Source organism: Melanostigma gelatinosum (assembly GCF_949748355.1).
Source record: "Melanostigma gelatinosum genome assembly, chromosome: 12".
Taxonomy (NCBI): domain Eukaryota; kingdom Metazoa; phylum Chordata; class Actinopteri; order Perciformes; family Zoarcidae; genus Melanostigma; species Melanostigma gelatinosum.
Window position 1 is genome coordinate 11,746,154 of NC_136645.1, and position 20,601 is coordinate 11,766,754.

A 20,601-nucleotide genomic window follows, 5' to 3' on the forward strand; every position below is an offset into this window, starting at 1 on the left:
AGGCTATCCTCTGATTCAAATATTGGACCATTTACGTTTCATTGTGGGATATCTGCCGAGGAGTTAATCAGAGAGGTGTAAGATATCAGAATTGGCATCATGAATGTGTGTACAATTGGCTGATTGCTGTATTTTGAAGCACCCAGTGACTCCTTCTGCTTCACTTTCCTGCACCACCGCGTTACAACTCATCGGGGGCTTCATTTGGGGGACTGACTTTAAATCCGTGAGATATCAACAGGGATGTGTGGGCGAACTGGGCAACATGCACAGAGTAAAGCTGCAGTTATAGCTGTGATTCACGTGGAAAAGATTCAGCAAGAAACTGCTCTGATTAGAGTAAACTAGAGCTGTAAACACACACACACACACACACTGATGATATTGAGCATGATTGATCTGTTTAAAGATGAGTAATCAGCCATATCCTGTCCAAGCTTGTGGTCTTTGTGACTCTGATGTAATCCAGTATGAGGAAACCCATTGGACTCACTTATCTACCTGCTTCAAGAGGTAGTGGTGTGGTAAGTGGAAGGAAACTCCTGGAATGTATGCAAACACAAAGTATCTTATTGTTATGTAGATCGTGTCCTCGATGTTCTCTTTATATAGTTGACCCCCCCCCCCCCCGCCCTCTCTCAATTATTCAACTGGTTTTCAGCTACTCAAATGTTTGTAATTCATAACCGTGCTTGTAATGACTTCACCGATATACTATTGGTATTCCTGTCAACATCTACTCTGTCTGTCCATGCTGCAGGGATTCTTGCTCTCTCTTCCTCACCAAACCAACGCTCTAAAGCCAGATTGTGAAGCCCTTTCGAGGCCAATTTGGAATTCCCTATACTCTAAATTACAACGTGTAAAGACATGATTTGACTGTCTGCCTCACTTTTTCTTAAATGAGGTTGATAGTTGTGTTTTGAGTGCCTAGACTTCCCTCACAAACCATGAGTTCAGACTTTAGACTCTCAATCATTGCCACATTTAGACTGCTGTTGACTCCAGAGCCGCAGAGTGGAAATATTCAAACAAATGGCACAAATAAGCTGCGGAATGGCGGAAAAGAACATTTCAGTAACACACTGACCAGTTGTGTCTCCTTTTGTTGTGTTGTCAGAATATCTCCAGTGTTGCATTCACAGAGTGACTGTACAGAGTGTAAAGCTACAGTACCGGGAACAAGTAGAGTTCAGTTCAGTTGGCTTCCTCTTGTCTGTGACACAAGTGTGTTTTAATGCAGTTTGTCTGTCAGTTGAAACACAGCTCAATGGCTTTGACTGTCTTTTCTACTGTTTCTCACTCACTCACTCACTCACTCACTCTCACACCCAACTAAAAAACAGAGTTTCAAGTCCTTTGAGACGGTCGTCTGTGGATGGAGCTGTCACCACCGCAGTGCTCCAGTCTCTTCCTTTCAGGCAGGTTCATAGACACTTTATAATTGCCTGATATGAATCCATCTGTGTGACTGAATGTCATGGGACTGAGAGCTGGCAGCGAGATCAGGAGGAGCACCGATTAGAAAGGTTAGGTCTCTGTGGATTTCCTCCGGGCCAGCCCTCATTTTATCTTCCACTTTGTCTCTTTCTACATTTTCTGAATTTTTGTTATTGGTGTGCTCACTGGCCAATTAACTATTGAAACCTTCTGCATTTAGGCGGTCCAGGGCACTCGGAGCAAGTCAGCACTAATCTTGATTTTTTTTTTTTTTAGATGAAAGAGAATCTGTAATATCACAATTACTGTCTCTTTGCTCTGCGCTGCTGGACGTTCAGACAGCATTTGACCTCCTTGCTCGCCGATTCCTCTTAATTCTTTCCGTCGTATTCCTGTGAAATATTTCCCATGTGAATAGACTCCTCTTCCTCTCAGCATCATGAGACCTCGTCAGTTGACTGGCAGACTGATTGACTGTTGGGCCCCTGACAGTCCATTTATGTGATTTGGTGTGCATGAGTCGGATAAATGACTCTAAACGAGCCCCTCCGTGCCCCTCTTCTGCCATCTTTTTAAGGGGCGCTTGGACGAGGCTGAGAGGGCGATTGACAAACCTTTACAGAGTTTGACAGGCCTTCAGGAGAGGCAGCACCTCCTGAAAGAGACTGTGCAGCTGGAATAATTGGTGTCCCCGAGGTATATTTGCCATACTGGGAATAAGATGGAGCTGTAAGAACTTTTAAAAGTAGACTAGTTAAAAAGTTTTCTGCCAAAAATAATGATCAGGGACGGATTTATAAACTCTTCCAATGTATTTTGGGCAAGTCCAACATCCATGACATGAGAAGTCATGTTTTAATGCAAGAACTTGACAAGTAATGATTATTTGAAGTTTTGATTAATCAGGTGATTATTTTTTTTAAATTAAGCGTTCAGTTTAAGTGTCACAAAATAGTGGAAGATGACCGACAAAAGTTGTCAGAGCCAAAGGTGATGTCTTAAACGTAATGAAAAAAATCATCACGCACATTCAAATCTGTGCCAAAATCTTTTTAATAAGCCAGCTTTAGTCCGAGACCGTCTTTTAACAATGTAGTAAAACCCAGTTAAACGCCAAATGTTTGGTTCTGTTTCTGTCGAACAACTAATCACTTAATTGTTTCCGCACTAAACTAATTAACTTTTCCTTTTCCAGGACGTTCATGATCACTTATTGCTCTTACTGGCCCAACACAGATTGATTAGCAAACCAGTCCTTACTTGCAAGTGTATCCCTGTGCAATTTATCTAAGAAATAACAATGAACAAATGTTCAGCGTGATGTGCATTATCTCACTGAGATCTGACTTTAATCTACTGCAGGTTTCACGTCTGCAGAGAAATCAACCGACACAGGTGACCGCAGAAGGATAGAAAATTAATCTAAAAGCATTCAGTTAGTTTTTGAAAATGTTCTGAAATAATGCACAGTTTGTTAATTGGCCGAAACATGCAAAACCAACACCTGTAGTCCTTTCTTTTTTTTTTTTTTTTAATATATATGAAAGTAGAAAAACCCTTTAACACCATGTTTAGGACTAAAATCACATGTTGGTGTATACAGCCCTTACGGCGTGTGATTCCCCATCTTACTGTTACTACCAGCAGAGTGTCTCTCTGATACACACCTGCATGCTGCGGTGTGTGTGTGTGTGTGTGTGTGTGTGTGTGTGTGTGTGTCGGTCACATTATGCAACGCTCAAGCCAGCTGTTGTCATGGTGTCAGCCCTGAGGGACTGCTGGGACTTACTGTGAGAGTGCAGTCACCACAGATGCTTGTGCTGATGGCTGCACTTTTCTGCTCTTTTCTTTGCAACCATGCGTGCGTGTGAATGGATCTGTGTTAGTGTGTGTGTGTGTGTGTGTGCTCGTGATAGAAGGAACAAGCAGCCTCCCTGGACGTTTGGCTCTTTAGTGTGCAAGAGGCATTCGTTGTTGAAGCACTAAAGAGTGAAATCATTTCAAAAGGACGGTTCAATTAAAAAAATCTAAATTGCATATTTATTTTTTTACCTATAGTGCTATTTATCAATCTAGATTGATTAGGTGTGAGTTGCCTAATTTTGGAGATATTCTTTCAGCAATTGTTCCTACATGTAACCGCTCACAACATGGTCTGTTCTAGATGAATAAATAGCACCACAGCTACGATGAATAATATCTATTTTAGATTTTGGAGTGAACTGTCTCTTTTAGAGAGAGGGAATGTGTATATAAAGAAAGATGGGTATGCTCCATTGGATGGAGTGTGTTTTCAGTGTTTGGTGTACATGCACTGGTGAATGGCGCACACACACACTCTTCTAAAAGGTGATCATATTTCACAATCTCTCGCCTCATGCATTTGACTCCTCTCATGCACGACTACTGTTTGAACCGGTTTCGCATCTTATCGATCCCGCCGGCGTTTTAATTCTCAAGTGTTTGCTTGTGACATCGGCACGTAGCTCTGTTTGCGCCGGTGATTGTTTGGTTAATGCTATTTGCCGTTGTGTTTGTACTGGGCAGCTGCTGCTTGCACACTGCAAGACTATGCAACGCGGAGAGCCGGCCCGGGTCTCACGCAGTGGCATCGATCTATGAAAAGCACCCAATAACCTATTGAGCCAATGCCCTTTGTGCCTCTTTCATATCTCTGTCGTCATCCTTGTGAAATCCTCCACATCAGCTAATTTAATATGTTTGAACTTTGATGTTGAACATGACTGTTAACACCGACGGTTTTGTGTCATTTCTTTCAGGTTTCTTTGCTTCGCTCTACATCACTGCCTGCCAGTGACTGGGTGTTTGTGAGTCGTTGGGTGAATATGTCGGTGTGAGTGCCTTTTGCATGTGTACACGTCCTGGTCAGAGAGAGAGAGCGTGTGTGTGTGTGTGTGTGTGTCTCACGAGACGCTCGGCGGAGATGCAGGGAGCTCGATCCTCTGCGGTGCGGTTGCTGCTGCTGAGCTGCTGCGTGTGTGCGGCAGCCGGCTACCCGTTCAGAACGCCCCTGGACCTGGACGTGACTCCACGCGTCACCGTGTTGAACAGTGGTAAGCAACAACTCAAGCATATTTCGTAAAATATCTTAAGATGACTCATAACTCAAATATTAATGCGGTGCTTTACATTCAGACCAGCAGTACCGTGTTTCTTTCAATACAGATGTTGATGCTGTTCAGTGTCTTCAGTCTGTATTGTTGCAGGTGCCGTCTTCTTTCTCTTGATCTTGTTTTCAGTTTCTTTATTTTCTCTCTCCCGACACTCTGTTTTCACTCAATCGCATGTGTGTGCACATACAACTTGTGCACACACCCGCTCGCCTCCGGTAAATCTTACATCTACTGTTCTGCAAACCATGAGTTTTTTTATTTATTTTTACCAAAGTGTGACTATAATTTGTTTACCTTGTGTGAGTGATGGCTTGTAGCCTGAGGTGCCACAGAGATGGAGGCAGATGAGTGAGGGGCTTTCACACTTGGATCCACCGTAGGTAGTTTAGGAGCAGCGTAACCATGACAACTATTGTAGTATGGCGTAAGATGGCCGTATACAGTCATTTTCTTTTGTGTGTGTCCTTAAACAGTACTATTATCTGATCCTGGACTTTATTTGTTGATACACAGACGCGTGAAAGACATTTTCTCACGTCTCACCTTCGACTTGCAGCCAAATTTACTCTCTTAGATCTTCCGGTAGGATATCCCTCCTCTCCCCTTCTCTTTTTCTAAACCGTTGTCTTTCTCTCATACATCACCTACTTGCACTATCTCTATCCATGCTTTCCCTGCTACAAACCTCTCTTGATACCTTTATCTCACTTTCACTAAATCATTGGTTAGTGCTCAGGCCTGCCCACAGGTCCTCCTACACGACTCCTCTCCTCGTCTGATGCCCCGTCACTCTCTCATCCACCCCCCTCCTCCTCTACCATCCATCTCTCCGCCTCAGCACCTAAGCTCTGTCTCTTCTCCTTAATTTCGTCTCTATTAGTTTATACTTTTCATTGATGCTCTGCCCTCTTTCAATTACTTTCCCTCGCCATTGCCTCTGGTCTTTGTTTCTTTTGCCTCCCTCTTCCTGATGAGAAGACTTCGATTTGCAAACTTACCTTTAATCCATTTAATCTCTGTGTTTCTTAGCAACCTAAAGAAGGCAAAGCCTCCGAACCTGTGTGGGGTAGTTAAATCAAACATAGCAACCTCATCTCAACGTCACCATAAAGAAGGTGAAAACTATTTGAGGGAGGGACGGTCGTTACAGGTTATTAATTTGACGAATTCAGTTTTGAGGAGCCGAGAGGCTAAAAGCTGTCAAAACGGAGCGATAGCAGGTTGTTAAAAAAAACATCTAAATACCTTTTCATAACACACACTGGTTTTAACCTGTCAGGTATTTTGGGGATTATAGTCGGTGGATTGTTTATTCAGCACCGCCTGTCGTCCCGCCAGGATACGCGCGACCGTAAACAGACCTGACAATGAGTTTAAGGGTGTGGGTGTGTGTGTTGTGTGTGTGTGTGTGTGTGTGTGTGTGTGGTGTGCGCTGTGCTGAGGTCCCTCCAAGTGTTTGCTCAGGTAACACTGTCATCTGGGCTTCTCTCTCTGCTTGCCTGTAGAATGACTCAAACGGGCCTTTTCTCTCACGATCTTGTAAGATACAGTTAATAAATCTTCCTCGGCTGCGTCACACTCTCAGCGAGGTAGTTTTCAGTGACATGGCTCCAGCTGTCAGGCATTGTGTGTCCTAATGCTCGGATTACGCTGAGGAAAACTTAGGCGTTGTCTCTGCTGTAATGCATTGTGTTCACTCACAATGAGGCACTTGTATCGCGTAGGCAGAGCTGTTGTTCTGAAAGTCCCGCACAGGTAGAACTCTTCTTCCTCCTTCATGCTGAGAATGAGTGAGGAAAAGTAGACACCTGATTACCCAGGAGCAGTCTGGGAGGGGAACTGACTGCTGCTGCTGAAGTGAGCAGTGTGGATTGTGTTTTGCAGCAGCTGAGAGGAATCTTAATGACGGCTTACTTGGTTACCATGCAGTCTTCAGTGTGGAAGTGAAGTGGCCGAGGAAGCAGGAAGTCTGAGTTGAGCGACTGTAGACCAACGGGCAGAAAAAGTGGCTCGCTATCAACTTTCTATTGCTTTTAATTGCTGTAAACACTCCACCCCAGCTGATAGATAAATATGCTCAATGTTAGTTGCATCAGATATTTTAATTAGACATTAAACTAAAGCTTTGCTGTCATTTCTCATGCGGTCACATGACCGTTATCTTGTGGAGATCTTTTTAGGTTAAAACATGCCCCTGTGACTGTTGACTGTGGTGTCATGTTCACCTAAGCTAAGTGGAGTCCTGATAGATCGTATGTTTAGAACTTACATAACTCGCTGCAGTCCTGAGATGCCAGAGAGTCATGACATGAGTGTGTGCGCTGTACAGCGTGTGTCTTTGCTGAGTGTTCGTATGAGTGAACCTCATTACTGTCTTGTCCTGTCGAAACGGATGCATCCCAATATAGCCTGGATAACTGGACGGGGTTCTTGCTCACAAAGCAATAAAACCTCAACCCACAGAAACCCACATGAAGCAGAAGTGGATCTCTGAAATCTGATGTTGTGTTGGCCCTCTTTTCATTATCGTCTCCTTCCTCAGCAGAGCTGTGTGGGATAAGCATAATCCTGTGCCTTGTATTGTCCATGGTGGGGTTGTAGTTTCATCTCTGGTCAGTTGGATATAAATTATATTTGTGATGCTGAAAACACCAAATTTAAAGGATTTTGTATCGAAGCTGACAGCAGAGCTCTTATGTATGGAAATGGTGCAACAAATAAATATCTTCCTCTAGCGCCACCATGAGGTTGATATTTGTGGTTTTGAGTGCAAACTATTGGATGCATTGTCATGTAAAGACATTGATGTTCACTGATGCTGTTTGCGCTTTTGATTGTCTGGTTATGTATTTGTCCTTTTTTGGTCTGGCAAGGTTTGTTTTTATTTATTCAGGTCTCTCTTTCAAAAAATATCTTACAATTTAATATAAACATTATATGAACATATGATAGGACAGAAACCTTCAAACTTTGGGGCTTTTCTGCTTGATAAGACTTACGCAATTGATCATCCAAATTGTTGCCGATTAATTTTCTGTTAGTTGATAATCGACTAACAAGCACCAACAATGAAAGGAAAAGTCAGCGGATAAACGGTAATGACAGAAATGCCGACCCTAAAGCATCGCTACTGTCAAAAAGCAGCTATGAGAAAAGATCTTGCTTTTCCCACTTGTGTGTGTGGGTGCATTGTTGTTATTTCTGACTAAAGGCAACAAACTTTGAGGTCATGAAAGTGATTTTCTGTGCAGCTGCAGTACAATGGAGTTTAATGGAATTATTTTTTTCTTGCAGTCTAAAAAAAGAATCTGGGATTTGAAGCGAGTCCCTCGGAATCAAGGAGCGAGGCCTCCTCAGCGCTTTGCACTGACGTTCAGCAATCATACAGAGAGAAATCCATCACAGGCCATGAATAGATTTCTGTTTCTCCCTTTATTCTCATGCTGCCAGGTTTGATTGAACCCTCACTCTTGTGCTTTTAAAATGCCCTCACGCTGATGGCAAGAACGTCATGCAAATTATTCTAAAGGCATTTGGGTGTTGGTGGATTTTTTTTAATTTTTTGGTTTAAATGATCAAATAAAAATCCAGATGACAATATAATCAGTTTGTGTTTAGGTGTGCTGCATAATATAGAAATCACTCCAGTGTTGCTACAGATGATAAATGAGTCAACTCCTGGAGTGTTTGAGAAAAGATGATTGTGGACAGTGTGTGTGATGAGATACTCCCAGGTGGTAGTGTGTGTGTGTGTAGCCATATGAATGAGAATCAGGCTGCTCCAATAATCACCATGGATATGATCCCGATATTATCAGTGGAAGCACAACAACAAAAGAAAAACTTGTTTATGTCTGTTGGTTTTTGCTCCCTCTGACTTTCAGTGTGTCGTCTCATTATGTATTTTTTTTTAAAGGACACGAGCTGTTTTGATAAATAGATGGAGCAGAACCAGCCGTAGTGGTACAAAAGTCATGTTCATTAACAACCAATCCCTCCTCTTCCTCTCTCAGGTCTGCAGGGCTGCAGACGTTTCCAGTCCTCTGCAGCGAGCTACAGCACCATGTTGCTGGAGGCCGACAATGAGCGTCTCTTCGTCGGGGCCCGCGGGGCTGTTTTTGCTCTCAATGCCTCTGATATTTCAGCCAGCTCTGCTCTCACTGTGAGTTTGTTTTTCTGTGCCGCTTCATGTTTAGCACCTCCGCTGCCATATCCTTACCTCTGCCACAACTTCATTTGCATTCCACAACGCAGGAACTTTTTTTGAGGCAACATTATTTCGTTTTGAGGCGAAAACTATTTATTCCCATGTCACCCCTTGTGTGTTTGTTTATTGTGTGTAGTTGTGTTGCTTTTAGCACAATAACTCAGTTTCACCACAGGAGCACATTGCTGCATAAACCTGCATATTAATGAGAAAAACAACAGAAAACTAACTACTGTATCTCCTCACTCTGAATAGATACAGAATTCATGTTCATCTCATCCACACATTGGAGCATGTTGACACAGAAATTGTTTCTAATGTATGCAGTAATTAGCATATTATCTATCTACCTCAATCTGGTGTTGCCAGTTTTAACTTAAAACCCCACAGACCTCGCAAGGAGTTGAAGAGGTTCATTCTGATTAATATTCCAGGTTGGTGATTATATTTGGACATTTGGCCCATTTAAGTTATAATCCTCACAATTCTCTTCATGTCAAACCCAATTTTTGACACCATTTATGGCTGGAATTTATAAGAGATTGTGACATTGCTGCCATTAAATTACTCTACACTCATTAGTTACCTCTCTTTGTAATATTTACATATCTGGTCTCAAATGGCTTGAACAAGTTATTCACAATGCATCCATGTGCAGTAAAGTAATGACATAATCCAGAATAGCACAACAGATGGTATTTGAAGATGAAACAGATTTGCTTTGGTCCAAGTAAAGCTATAAAGAAAACATCAAACACCATTGAAATGTCAGTTGCTGTGATTGAGTCTAGTTGTCAGACGATGGCATGCTGCAGGATAATGTCTTCAAAGTTGACCGTCCCTTTAAACACCCAGGGAAGCTGAAAATCCTCTTTCCCTTTCACGCTGCGGTGTTTGCTACCTGGTGACAACCTGACGTTAAGCTGTAATGCTAATTATGTTAATACAGCATTTGTGTCTGTCATCAGGTATAATTACTGATATGCGTGCGTAACACTCCCTCGCAGCCACTCCTGCGTCTGCTGCTATAAATGTACCTGTTCCAACTGTCTGTGTCAGAAGAGTTTAAAAAGATATGATGCTGTTCAACAACGCAATGACTTCAGATGCTGTGAGCTCAAAATTCCTGATCTATGAAATATTAAAGCAGAAAGAGACATTACTCTTGATTATCTGCTGTCAGATCTGTTGCATTTTACTAAAATGTATGGACGTCAGTGATGTGAATCCATCCAGTTTGTTGTGTGCTCTTCCTGTCTCACCGTATCCTATGTGGTGTGTGTATTAGATTGAATGGGAAGCCTCCCCCGAGCAAAAACGTCAGTGTCTGCTCAAGGGAAAAGACAATAAGGTAGGCGTTTAGTTCTTCTTCGTCCTTTCTTTTCATCTTTTCATAATGGGTTCTCTCCTATGTATTGATAATCGTTTCCTCACCATAACATCTTTCTCGTCCTCTTCCAGACGGAGTGTTTCAATCACATCCGCTTCCTCCAGAGGTTCAACTCGACTCATCTCTACATGTGTGGGACTCATGCCTTCAGACCCCTCTGTGCATACATAGTATGTCAATTACAGACCTTTCAGTGCTGTTGAATACTTTTTGATATGTCATTTCTTACCTCTCTGTGATTCCTAATGTATGGCTTTAAGGTGGGACTCTATGTCCTCCCCTTTACCCAAATGTTTTGTCCTTTATAGAATGAGGAGAAGTTTGTGATGTCGTCTCAGCCTGAAGAGGGCCGAGACAAATGTCCCTACGGCCCGACGACTGGCTTCACTGCCCTCATCATCGGTAAGCCCTTCAACAGTTGTCAGTCATCTCCGGAGTTTTACAAAAAAGACTGTAGAATCTGAGCCATTGGTTTTCCTACAGACCAGCAGATGTATACAGCTTCCCAGTACGAGTTTAGGAGCTTTCCAGATATCCGCCGCAACTCTCCGTCCCCCACACTGAAGACAGAAGATGCCCCTACACGCTGGCTGAACGGTGAGTTCATCTCCTGGAATATTAAAAGCCCTTCAGCATTTTGAGGTGGAACTAAGATAGTGAACATGATAAACATTATACCTGTGAGCATGCTGGCATTGGCATTTTCTTCAAGTAAAACTGTGCCTGAGCACAGCCTCACAAAGCCACTAGAATGACTTTGGACTCTTACGTTTGTTTTTAGATATTCCTCCTGAAACCCGGTTTGGGGTTTAAATGACTCAAATCGTTGTTTTGCAGATAACATCTTCTCCTTTGATTGTTTTCACCATCTGTTCGAACTGTGTTAGTGCCTGGATTACCATTCGTTTTCTCTTGTCTTATAAGTAGCCATCTCCTCTGTTAAAGATGTTTACTGTTTTGGTGAGACACCTCAGGTTAGACAAGTAGAATATTACGTTCATTAATTTTGTTTGGGAAAACTACTAAACCTAGTTTTAGGGTATCAAAGGCAGCTGCTTTGTTAATTCCTTAACCAAAAAGGAAAAAAAACCAACACGGCATTAGCCAGTGCATCTTTTCCTCCCCCATACAGAGGCAAACTTTGTGGGCTCGGCGCTCGTGAGGGAGAGTTTGGGCAGCAACACCGGCGATGATGATAAGATCTACTACTTCTTCACCGAGAAGAGCCAGGAGCAGACGACAACCTACAGCCACAGCAGGGTGGCACGCGTGGCTCGCATTTGTAAGGTGAGTGTAGATTCAAAAAGGATGCAGGATGTGATTCACAACTGGGAGAGAAGTATTGCATCAGACTAGCTTGAGTGAAGTCTTTGATGATGCTAGAAGGGGTTTCTATAATAGATGAGGGGCTGGATGGAGAACGCATTGGTAGCATGGCCCCATTGAGATTAGAGGAGCAGAGTTTATAGCTGATGAATGGGCTGCAGCGTCACTGTGGCTCTGGGTGCGAGGGATGGGTGACAGCAGGGGAGAGACGGACTGTTTAGCATCCTCTGCTGCCAGAAATGTGAATGATTTACGTCTCCTGCTGCCCACGAAGGAGTTAAGAATAACGAGAGCTCACTGTACAGCCTGATAACCTTGTTGTTCTCTCCTGTGGCACCTTAAAATCAAATCGGCTCACAAGTTCTCTCCTTGAAGTTGTGGCAGCATATTTGTTTATTCATCTTAATAGAAATGCCCTGCGGCGGCATGTGTGACATTTGCAATTTGCCACAGGCTGAATACATTTAAAAGTTTTAACCAAAGAGTGATGTCATTTGCTGGATTTCCAAAAGAATCGTGTCCTTGAGTCAAGCTTTTCCAATACGAACGTGTCAAGAGTCTTTCACGCTTTAGGTGTGCTGCAGTCTGCTGCGGGACAAAAACACACACTTTTACACAAACCTGTAGATTACAGTGGGGAGTCTCACAATACCTATGGGAAGCCATAATCTTGTTTCCAATGCCATCTTTTGCACTCTTTAGGGGGCTCAGTTCCCCTTGTGTGCCACCTTGAGTCGATTGTTCGCTCCGTTTTTCATTTATCCAGGCCTTACCTCATATGACCCTCTCCCCTCCCTCCTCCTGTTTCTCCTTTTTGTCCCTCACTCTTCTTCCCTCAGGGAGACCGGGGAGGCCGTTTAACTCTCCAGAAACGGTGGACGTCCTTCCTCAAGGCCAGGCTGACATGTTCTCTGCCCGAGTACGACTTCCACTTCAACATGCTGCGCAGCATGTTTGTCATGCCCGGCCTCACGCCGCAGGACACGCTCTTCTACGGCATCTTCGGCCTGGAGTGGTGAGTGGGAACGTGTGTCGAGATCTCCGGCTGACGGGGACTTTGAGGATGCAAATGTAAATGAGTGAGATAAAGATGAAAGGCAGCAATCGATACATTGAGAAAGTCGAAGGAGACAGTCGAGGACTAGATGAAAGAGAGGGAACTTTATCATTCAGACGATGTGGAAAAAAGGACTTGGGTGGAGGGGTTTTACCGCAGTTTGAGGAGAGAATATTAATTAGAAAGCAGATTTAGATTGACTAAAAAGAAAAGTTAAAGAGAAGTTAACACGTTAACTCCACACTGTAGCTCTTCTTTTTAAAATTAATTAAAAATAACCACTGATGAAAATAATACCGAAAAGGACTGTTTTGTATTTCTATATGGAACATTTCCTGTGGCTGCTTCACAATAAATGCCACTCCATGGTTTTTTTTTTCCAGTTAAACGCATCTAATGTGAAACGGTGGAAATAAGTGTGTTTTTCTTTAGCAGTAACTTAAACAGCTCTGACATCGTGAAAAGAGAGATTCCAAAGAGCTACTATACAGAGAGATAATGACTGAATGTGTCACATGGCTGTTGCAGAAAAGAATGTAGTTTGTTTTCAGGAATATCTTTAAGGTTATAACTGCAGTGGCCCTTCGTAGAAACTAGTTTTCACTTTTCAATGTGGTGCATTCACTGCAGGGATGTATCGGCTGAAAAGTGAATGTTATGCCAAAGCAAAAGGTTTTGTGGTACAGAGAGCATAAACAAACATTGATTATCTTCAGCGTTTCTGTTGTTTTGAGCTCTAACTCCTACTCCACCTCTCTGAAATCATTTTGTGTTCCTCTCCCCCTTCCCTCCTACGTTATTCTGAGAGATGTATGACTTCTATGAATCCTCCTATCTCTGTCATCCCCTCCCCCCTCCACTGTGCACCTTTCTAGGTGCGCCACTGATCTACTGTACTTCAACTGCTGTCCCTATGGCAACACTGGGTTTGCCGCTGTTATTTTGTGGCCAGTGCTCTGGTCTTTTTCTCACTCCGTCTGTGTCGCTCTCTGTAGGAAAAACGTCAAGGCGTCTGCAGTGTGTCGATTCTCTCTGTCTGAAGTCCAAGAGGCCTTTCAAGGACCATACATGGAGAACCAGGACTCTGGCTCTAAGTGGAAGGAATACACTGGAAAGATCCCTAACCCACGACCTGGAACGGTAAACACACACGCGTGCACATAGACTCACACACTGCCTCCCTCTCAGCCCCGTCAACTCAAGATGAAGAACGGGAGAAAAGTCTCCCTCCCATACGCCAACGGAGAGCAGATTAAGCTGATCCAAAGTAAAGATTAGGAAGAAAAGATGCGGGAAGATGATAGAAAGGATGAGGCGCAAAACACAACCAGTTTATGTCCCCGAAACCCATTTCCATGCCGATAACTCCAGCCCGTAGCTTTTGGCGACAATGGCTTAGTGTGGCAGTCGGGGCCGTGGCGTCGTTGGCAGAAGCAGATATTATCCACTGTAGTGTCATTTCAACACTTTGTAGGACTTAATTCTAACGTTGCCATTCAACGGAACGGTCAAGGGCTTCAACTTGGGACCGTGAAAGCCTCTTAGAGGAGTTGGCTGAAGCGAAGATGTTCCCTTAGTCAGGTGCTCAGAGAGCCGAGTCGCCCGCATGTCGGCTCAAGCCGGCTGCTGAACTCGCACAGTCTCATTGTTGTCCATGTGAAAAGTAGCATTTTCTCCCCCCGACAGAATCTTACACAGGCTCGCATTTTCTTCTTGATCCTTTACATTTTCCCCCGCAGACCATCTCGCTAAGCTTCGTGACATCCTCTCTGCCTTCCACCATCCATCTCTGTTTACAGAGAACTTTATTACAAGTGAGCCAAAAATGTCTCTTCTCCCCGCAGCAGACTTGCTTCTCATCGCTCTCTTTGGCTTCTTTTCCTGCAGTGTATCACTGACGCTCTGAGGGCCAGGGGCATCAACGTCTCCACCTCCCTGCCTGATGATGTGCTGAACTTTGTCCGGAGGCATCCTCTGATGTCCCGGCAGGTCCAACCTTCAGACAGACGACCGCTTCTGTTCAGGCGGACCACAGACTACACACACATGGCCGTAAACATGATCCAAGGCTTAGATGGACGAACATACCATGTATTGTACATGGGCACAGGTGTGTATGAATTCATGTCTGGTATAGTTGTGTGACAATAGTTCGACATTTCGGAAATGTCGAGAGTTAAATGAGAAGATTGATTCCACTCTCATGTCTGTTCACTAAATTTAAAGCTACAATTAGCTTAGCTTAGCATAACTACTGGAAACGGGGCCTGGCAAAGGTAGCAAAATCTGCCAAAATCCATTGTTTTTATGGGGGATTATGTCTTGGACTATTTATTGTTGAGTCACCGTGGCCAGGCTAGCTGTATCGATTACTAGCTGCATATAGCTATGATTTATTTAAGTGTTTTCCATTAATTTCACTATGATTTGAGAATATGAAACCAGGAACAGAAACCCTGTTAAAAATGTTAACTCATTATTTTGTTGTTTTGTTATGTTCTTAGGCCACTTATTCTGCAAAGTATCTTTCTTGTGGAAATCCAAAGTATCCAGAAGTCCACGAGGCAGGGAAAGTGTTGGAACAAGGGTTCATTCAAAGATATACATCATTTAATGTTCCATTTCTACTTACGTAAACAATATACAGAACACAAATATGTGCTCAAGTGGGTCATACAGCAACACATTAAGTTTACAGAGAATCAAACCCACAAGATAAAAAATGTGAAAGAAACCATGTTAAGAGAACAATTAAATTTAGTTTGTTTCTTGCAAACATTGTGTTTTGCGTGACAACTCCACATCTTCGATGTCTGAACCTTCTCAAACGCCAACCATGGCTGCATTTCCACTCGACAATCTTGTACCTATGATAAGAAACACAGGCAAATACGTGGATTGCCTATCCTAAGTGTTAGTTTCAAGTGTTTGCAATTTAATTTATATATAGATAAATCAATAACACAGTGATTCGTTTTGGAAGCTGGTTGACAGAAATGCATGTTAACTGTGTTTGTAGTACTGGCTGCTGCTGGCTGGTGTGGTATTTATAATTCTCATGTTTCTCCTCTTCGTGTGTGTCGCTCAGATGAAGGCTGGTTACATAAAGCTGTAGAAATCGAGGGTCAGCTTCACATTATCGAGGAGCTTCAACTGTTCGAGAAACCACAGCCTGTTAACAGCCTGCTGCTGTCAGCAAAACAGGTATTGTTTGACCATCACACGCGTGTGCGCGCGCGCACACACACACACACACACACACACACACACACACACTTAATGAGTAATCGCTCCGTCCTACAGTGTTTAACTCATCTCTCTCGCCACCAGATGAGTGTATACGTGGGCTCTCCATCAGGAGTGGTGCAGCTTCCCCTCTCTAGCTGTCACAGATACACCTCCTGCTACGACTGCGTCTTTGCCAGAGACCCTCACTGTGCCTGGAACGGAGCCCAGTGTGTGGACGTAATGGCTCAAGCAGACAGGTGGGTGCTGAAGTGTGTGTGTGTGTGTGTGTGTGTGTGTGTGTGTGCGACTGGATCGGATGAGTAAAGTGCAGCAGGTGCCCTTTTGTGTGTTTGATTTAACTAACCTTAAGTATCACAGTGCCCTGTCACAGTGTCAGCTCCCAGAACTGTTGCATAATCACATCTCTGGCAGAACCTTGATGCTGGCTGGGATAGTGAACAGAGCATGCAGCTGTGTACTGATTTAAACCTGGACATTTGCTTACTCAGTAGAAAGCTGTTATGGAGGCGATAAATTATATGAGACAGACTATAGCACAAAATACAAATAGGAGGAAATGGAGATCTCAATATACTTGCCAACAAGATTCAATAGTTTTTATGTTACAGCAAGTGCGTGTTTAATATTTGCACGGATATATAGTTGTTATGTGTTCTCCTTCATTACAGATCCACTCTAATCCAGGACATCCAGCAGGGCAGCAGAGGATGTGAAAACACACACGACGGTACGCAGAAATCTCCTCTGCAGCTCGGTGCTGCTGCTTAAATTTGCTTTAACCACAGTTAATGATGAAAGGGAGATTAAAAATAGAAAATGTTAGGAAGGACTCAAAAGATGCTTAGTTGTCATCAGATGGCATGAAGGCCCCTTTGAAAGTTGATTATGCACACTGCGTTGGCAATATCCTCTTTTCCCTTCTTTAATCACATTTTTGCCATCTCTGGAGAGAATTCTGTTTGATATTCAAGGCAGGCGAATGCCTTCTCTCACTTCACAATTTCAATCTGATCAAATGTAGCATCGTCTGCCCCTCCGTCGTTCTGTGCGAGGTAAAGCGATGGCAGGAATTAAAAGATGTGGAATTTGAGTTTATGCCTCAATAAGTTTGGACAGTCTTTGATCAGTTAAGTAGGTGTTTAGTAATTACCATATGAAATGAGTCGGAGGCTGTTGTGAGTTGTCCTGTAAACGTAATGTGAAATTAGACTGTTATTGGTATCTGTGTTGCAGACGTGGTCGTGCGGAGCCGCTCTGTGCGGGTGGGCGATGACGTGCTGCTGCAGTGTGAGCTCAGCTCAAACTTGGCGACGCCCCTCTGGACTCTGGACGGCAGCGAGCTGCAGGGCTACGGCCTCAACTCTGGCTTCAGAACTGGCACAGACGGCCTGCTGATCATCGAGGCCCGGCAGGACCAGAGCGGGCTGTACACCTGCTTCGCTGTCGAGAACAGCGTCAATGTCGCCATAGTCTCCTTCAATGTCACCATCCGCCTGGACCTGCCCCCTCCCCCACCTGTCGAGCCAACCGAAGACCCTTACCGTTTCTTTGGCACCCTGCTAGCCCCCACTCAGCATCCCTCCTCCGAGAGGCCACCGCCCCCGGCTCCTCTCCTCCCCCACTCGGAGCTGCTCTCCCCCAGGAACATGGAGTCCGTATATCTGTCCCTCATCACCATCCTCGGAGGCCTGTGTGTAGTCCTCACCGTGGTGCTCACCTACGTGGGCTTCTGCCTGCGAGTGGGCAACAGAGGGAAGTACTCATTACGAGCCGCCGCTTCAGCCTACCCGAACAGCAAGAGGCACCACAAGAATAGAAAACAGCACAGGAACTCCTCCCACATGGAGCTGAAGACCATCTCAAGCCACTGTAACGGAAACGGCACATGTAACGGGTTTTCAAAGCAGCACAACGGCAACATCCAGGATGGAGGCTTCCTCCAGATCGTCCCCGGAGAGGCTCACTCATCGCCCAATAAGGAGTCGCCTCCCCCGGCCCCTCCTCTCCCACCAACTCCGCAACATCCCTCTCCAGAGTCCAGAGACTTCCCCAGCGGGCTGTCGGCCACGCTGCCCAGCGTCCTGCGGAGGATGAACGGCAACAGCTACGTGCTGCTGAGGCAGAGCGAGTCTGAAAGCACGTCACCGCTCTGCTACTCCTTCTCCGAGGAGCTCAACAGGATCTTAGAGAAGAGGAAACGCACTCAGCTGCTGCCCAGGCCAGACGAGAGCTCCGTGTAGAGAGGTGTGGCTCCCCCTGTGGTGGGAGGGCAGCTGTGTGTGTGTTTTACCTGGTGCTGAAGTGCCTGCCATGTGACCATTATTGTTAAGGACTAAAGCAATGAGTCTTAACTACATTCTTTACTTTGGATTTTTTTTTCTTTTTTTACGAGTCCACATTGAGACGTTCCTTTTTTTTTTTAACTTGTGAGCTGCTTGTTAACCTTAATTCCCAAATTTCCCAAAACATAACAAGTGAGAGTGACAAATGCCAGCGAAATGATTGAGCATGAAATGACAAGACAGTGCAATCTACCTCACCTTCCTACTGCCCAGGAGGACTTCTGCAGTCTGATCCGAGCATCACGGCACAGAACGGGACTCGCAGACTCTGGCGAGGAGCGAAGCCCCGTGGGATTATAAATACATGTGAAGACTTCTGCCGTGTGGCGGCCATATTTGGCTCGATTCAAACGGGAGGGCAACTAGCCAACGTTTGTTTGCACTGACAAGTGCACAGATGGCCTATGCATTTTTAAACATGTCGTTCACATATTATAAATATTGAGGGAGGTGGTCGTGGTGAGTGAGGGGAATTTGGTGTGAAATATTTTCACTTTTAATACTGATTTAATCAATTGCAATATTATAATAATCATAACACATTATATCCAGTTACTCATGGCAGCGCATCACTTACACCAGCCATCATTAAGAAATGGTGAACTAATCATTATTTAATATTACTAATAACCCTAAATCGGAGTTAAGTAATTAACTACATTGAAGATACATTTGACATTGTTTTAAATGAATCATTATTGATATAATTTAGTTTATTTATAGATTAATTGATGAAAATGTTGATACAATTAAATCAATAACTTTTACTGTCACAATTACCTGATGTACAGGTAAACCTTTAATAATTGTCAGAAGATTTTCAAACACAAATAAGCATAACTGTAATTTGCCGCTGCAGCTGAGGCTCACAACTTACCATACATGGTTAAATATTGCCTTCAGGTGAAGCCTCATGTCGGCCTTTTAACTATAAAGTCCCAACTCATGTCTGCAGTTCCTACAAACGGGTAACAAGTAGCCACATAAACATACATTTACATTGTTTGGGTCCATTTTTATATAAAAGTCATTAGATAGTAAAGAATAAACAAGGAAATTATGTTCAATCTTTACAAAATTGAAGAAATATTGAAAAGTGATTATTTCACCAAGTGTTAATAGACTACCTGAATATGACAGTATTATTGATTTTGATGCACTTTAAATAGTTTTAAAACACAAGGTAATGGACGTTGATTCTGCAACCTGCCGAGAACCAGCAGGATTGAGGAGCTTTGTGATTGGCCGTTTCTCAGTGAAGGGCTGCCGCAGGGAAGGCCACAGCTTTGTCTGCTGACCGCGTCTCCGCTGAGCCTCCATCCACTGCTGAGCAACGCCCGACATGAGCCTATCGTGCAGAAAGATGTACTGTGGGGCACAGCGTTCACCAAAAGTATCAAAGGTAAATCATTGTTCTATCTTACCAACACATCTCCTGCACAGGCACGTTGCCAAACAAGCACTTAAAGGAATAGATCACGGAGATAACAGTGTGTGGCCACTTCATCAGTGCTGTAAATAATGGATGCATGCAGAACACTGGGAGCAGTGTTATCTCACAATTTACTGGATTTATCTGAATGCTAACAGCTTGTGGATCCGACTGCTGGGCTGTTTATAATTTGGGGAGAAGTTCAGGTTCAGAGATGCCCGAATGAAAACATCTGCTACAGTCTGATTCACAGATGTACAGTATCACCGTGGATCACATTAACGCCCTGATTTCTAGAGGAGTTCCAGTTTCATTCTTGGCATTTCTTTTGCCATTTACAAAAAGGAAGCTGAAGTTTTGTTCTTTTCACTTGCATCACAACTTTATCTTCAGACTTAATCACTATCACGCTGTTGATTTCCCTTCTTGCTGCATCTCACTGTCAGAGGGCCGCATTAATTAAACACTTGTCTGATCTTATTGCTGAAGGCGGGAGAGAAGAGACGGGAGTGAGTTTGATATCTTCCCTGGAGAGTTACACCCTCAAGCTCCCAATTATTTGCCCATAGCCTCTGGGTCAGACTGGGGTTTTGTGCTTTGTTGCTGTATATCAAAATAGAAACGCGAGTGCATACCGTATGCTGCACGTAGCACTTCATACGCCACCATAGACGATGCTGAAGCACACTTGCATCGCTGCACTGTGGGGTGGGGGAGTGAGATACTGTACCTTCTGCAGTGGTCCACAGTAAGCCAAGCTTTTCCTGATCACAGCCATGAGAGAAGAAGCACACTTTAAAAGCCTTTTATTAAAGAAAGCCCTCTGACCTCAATTCGGAGCACAAGAAGACATTTCGAAGACTGGGTGAACACATCGAATTGGTTTTCATTCCCTACTCGTGTAAAAACACTTAAAATCAGTGTTGCTAATGTATAAATACTTTGAGCTGCGTTTGAAGAAGCCCAGGCAACACGGTCATTTCTGATGTTGGACTTGCTTTTCAAGTAACAGCCGATGGAGACG

At 43.9% G+C, this 20,601-nt stretch overlaps 1 protein-coding gene across 1 annotated transcript; it reads left to right on the plus strand.

The window, feature by feature from the left end:
* The first annotated feature begins 4,375 nt into the window (after positions 1–4,375).
* On the plus strand, positions 4,376–19,128 carry LOC306785787 (semaphorin-4G-like). Its single transcript, XM_079280276.1, has 14 exons — positions 4,376–4,514; positions 8,588–8,736; positions 10,070–10,132; positions 10,243–10,341; positions 10,480–10,573; positions 10,655–10,768; positions 11,304–11,458; positions 12,337–12,512; positions 13,550–13,694; positions 14,442–14,664; positions 15,643–15,758; positions 15,885–16,039; positions 16,472–16,530; positions 17,037–19,128. Exons 1-14 carry the CDS (start codon positions 4,385–4,387, stop codon positions 18,041–18,043), a joined length of 2,685 nt encoding a protein of 894 aa, XP_079136402.1. The 5' UTR covers positions 4,376–4,384; the 3' UTR covers positions 18,044–19,128.
* Positions 19,129–20,601: the final 1,473 nt, after the last annotated feature.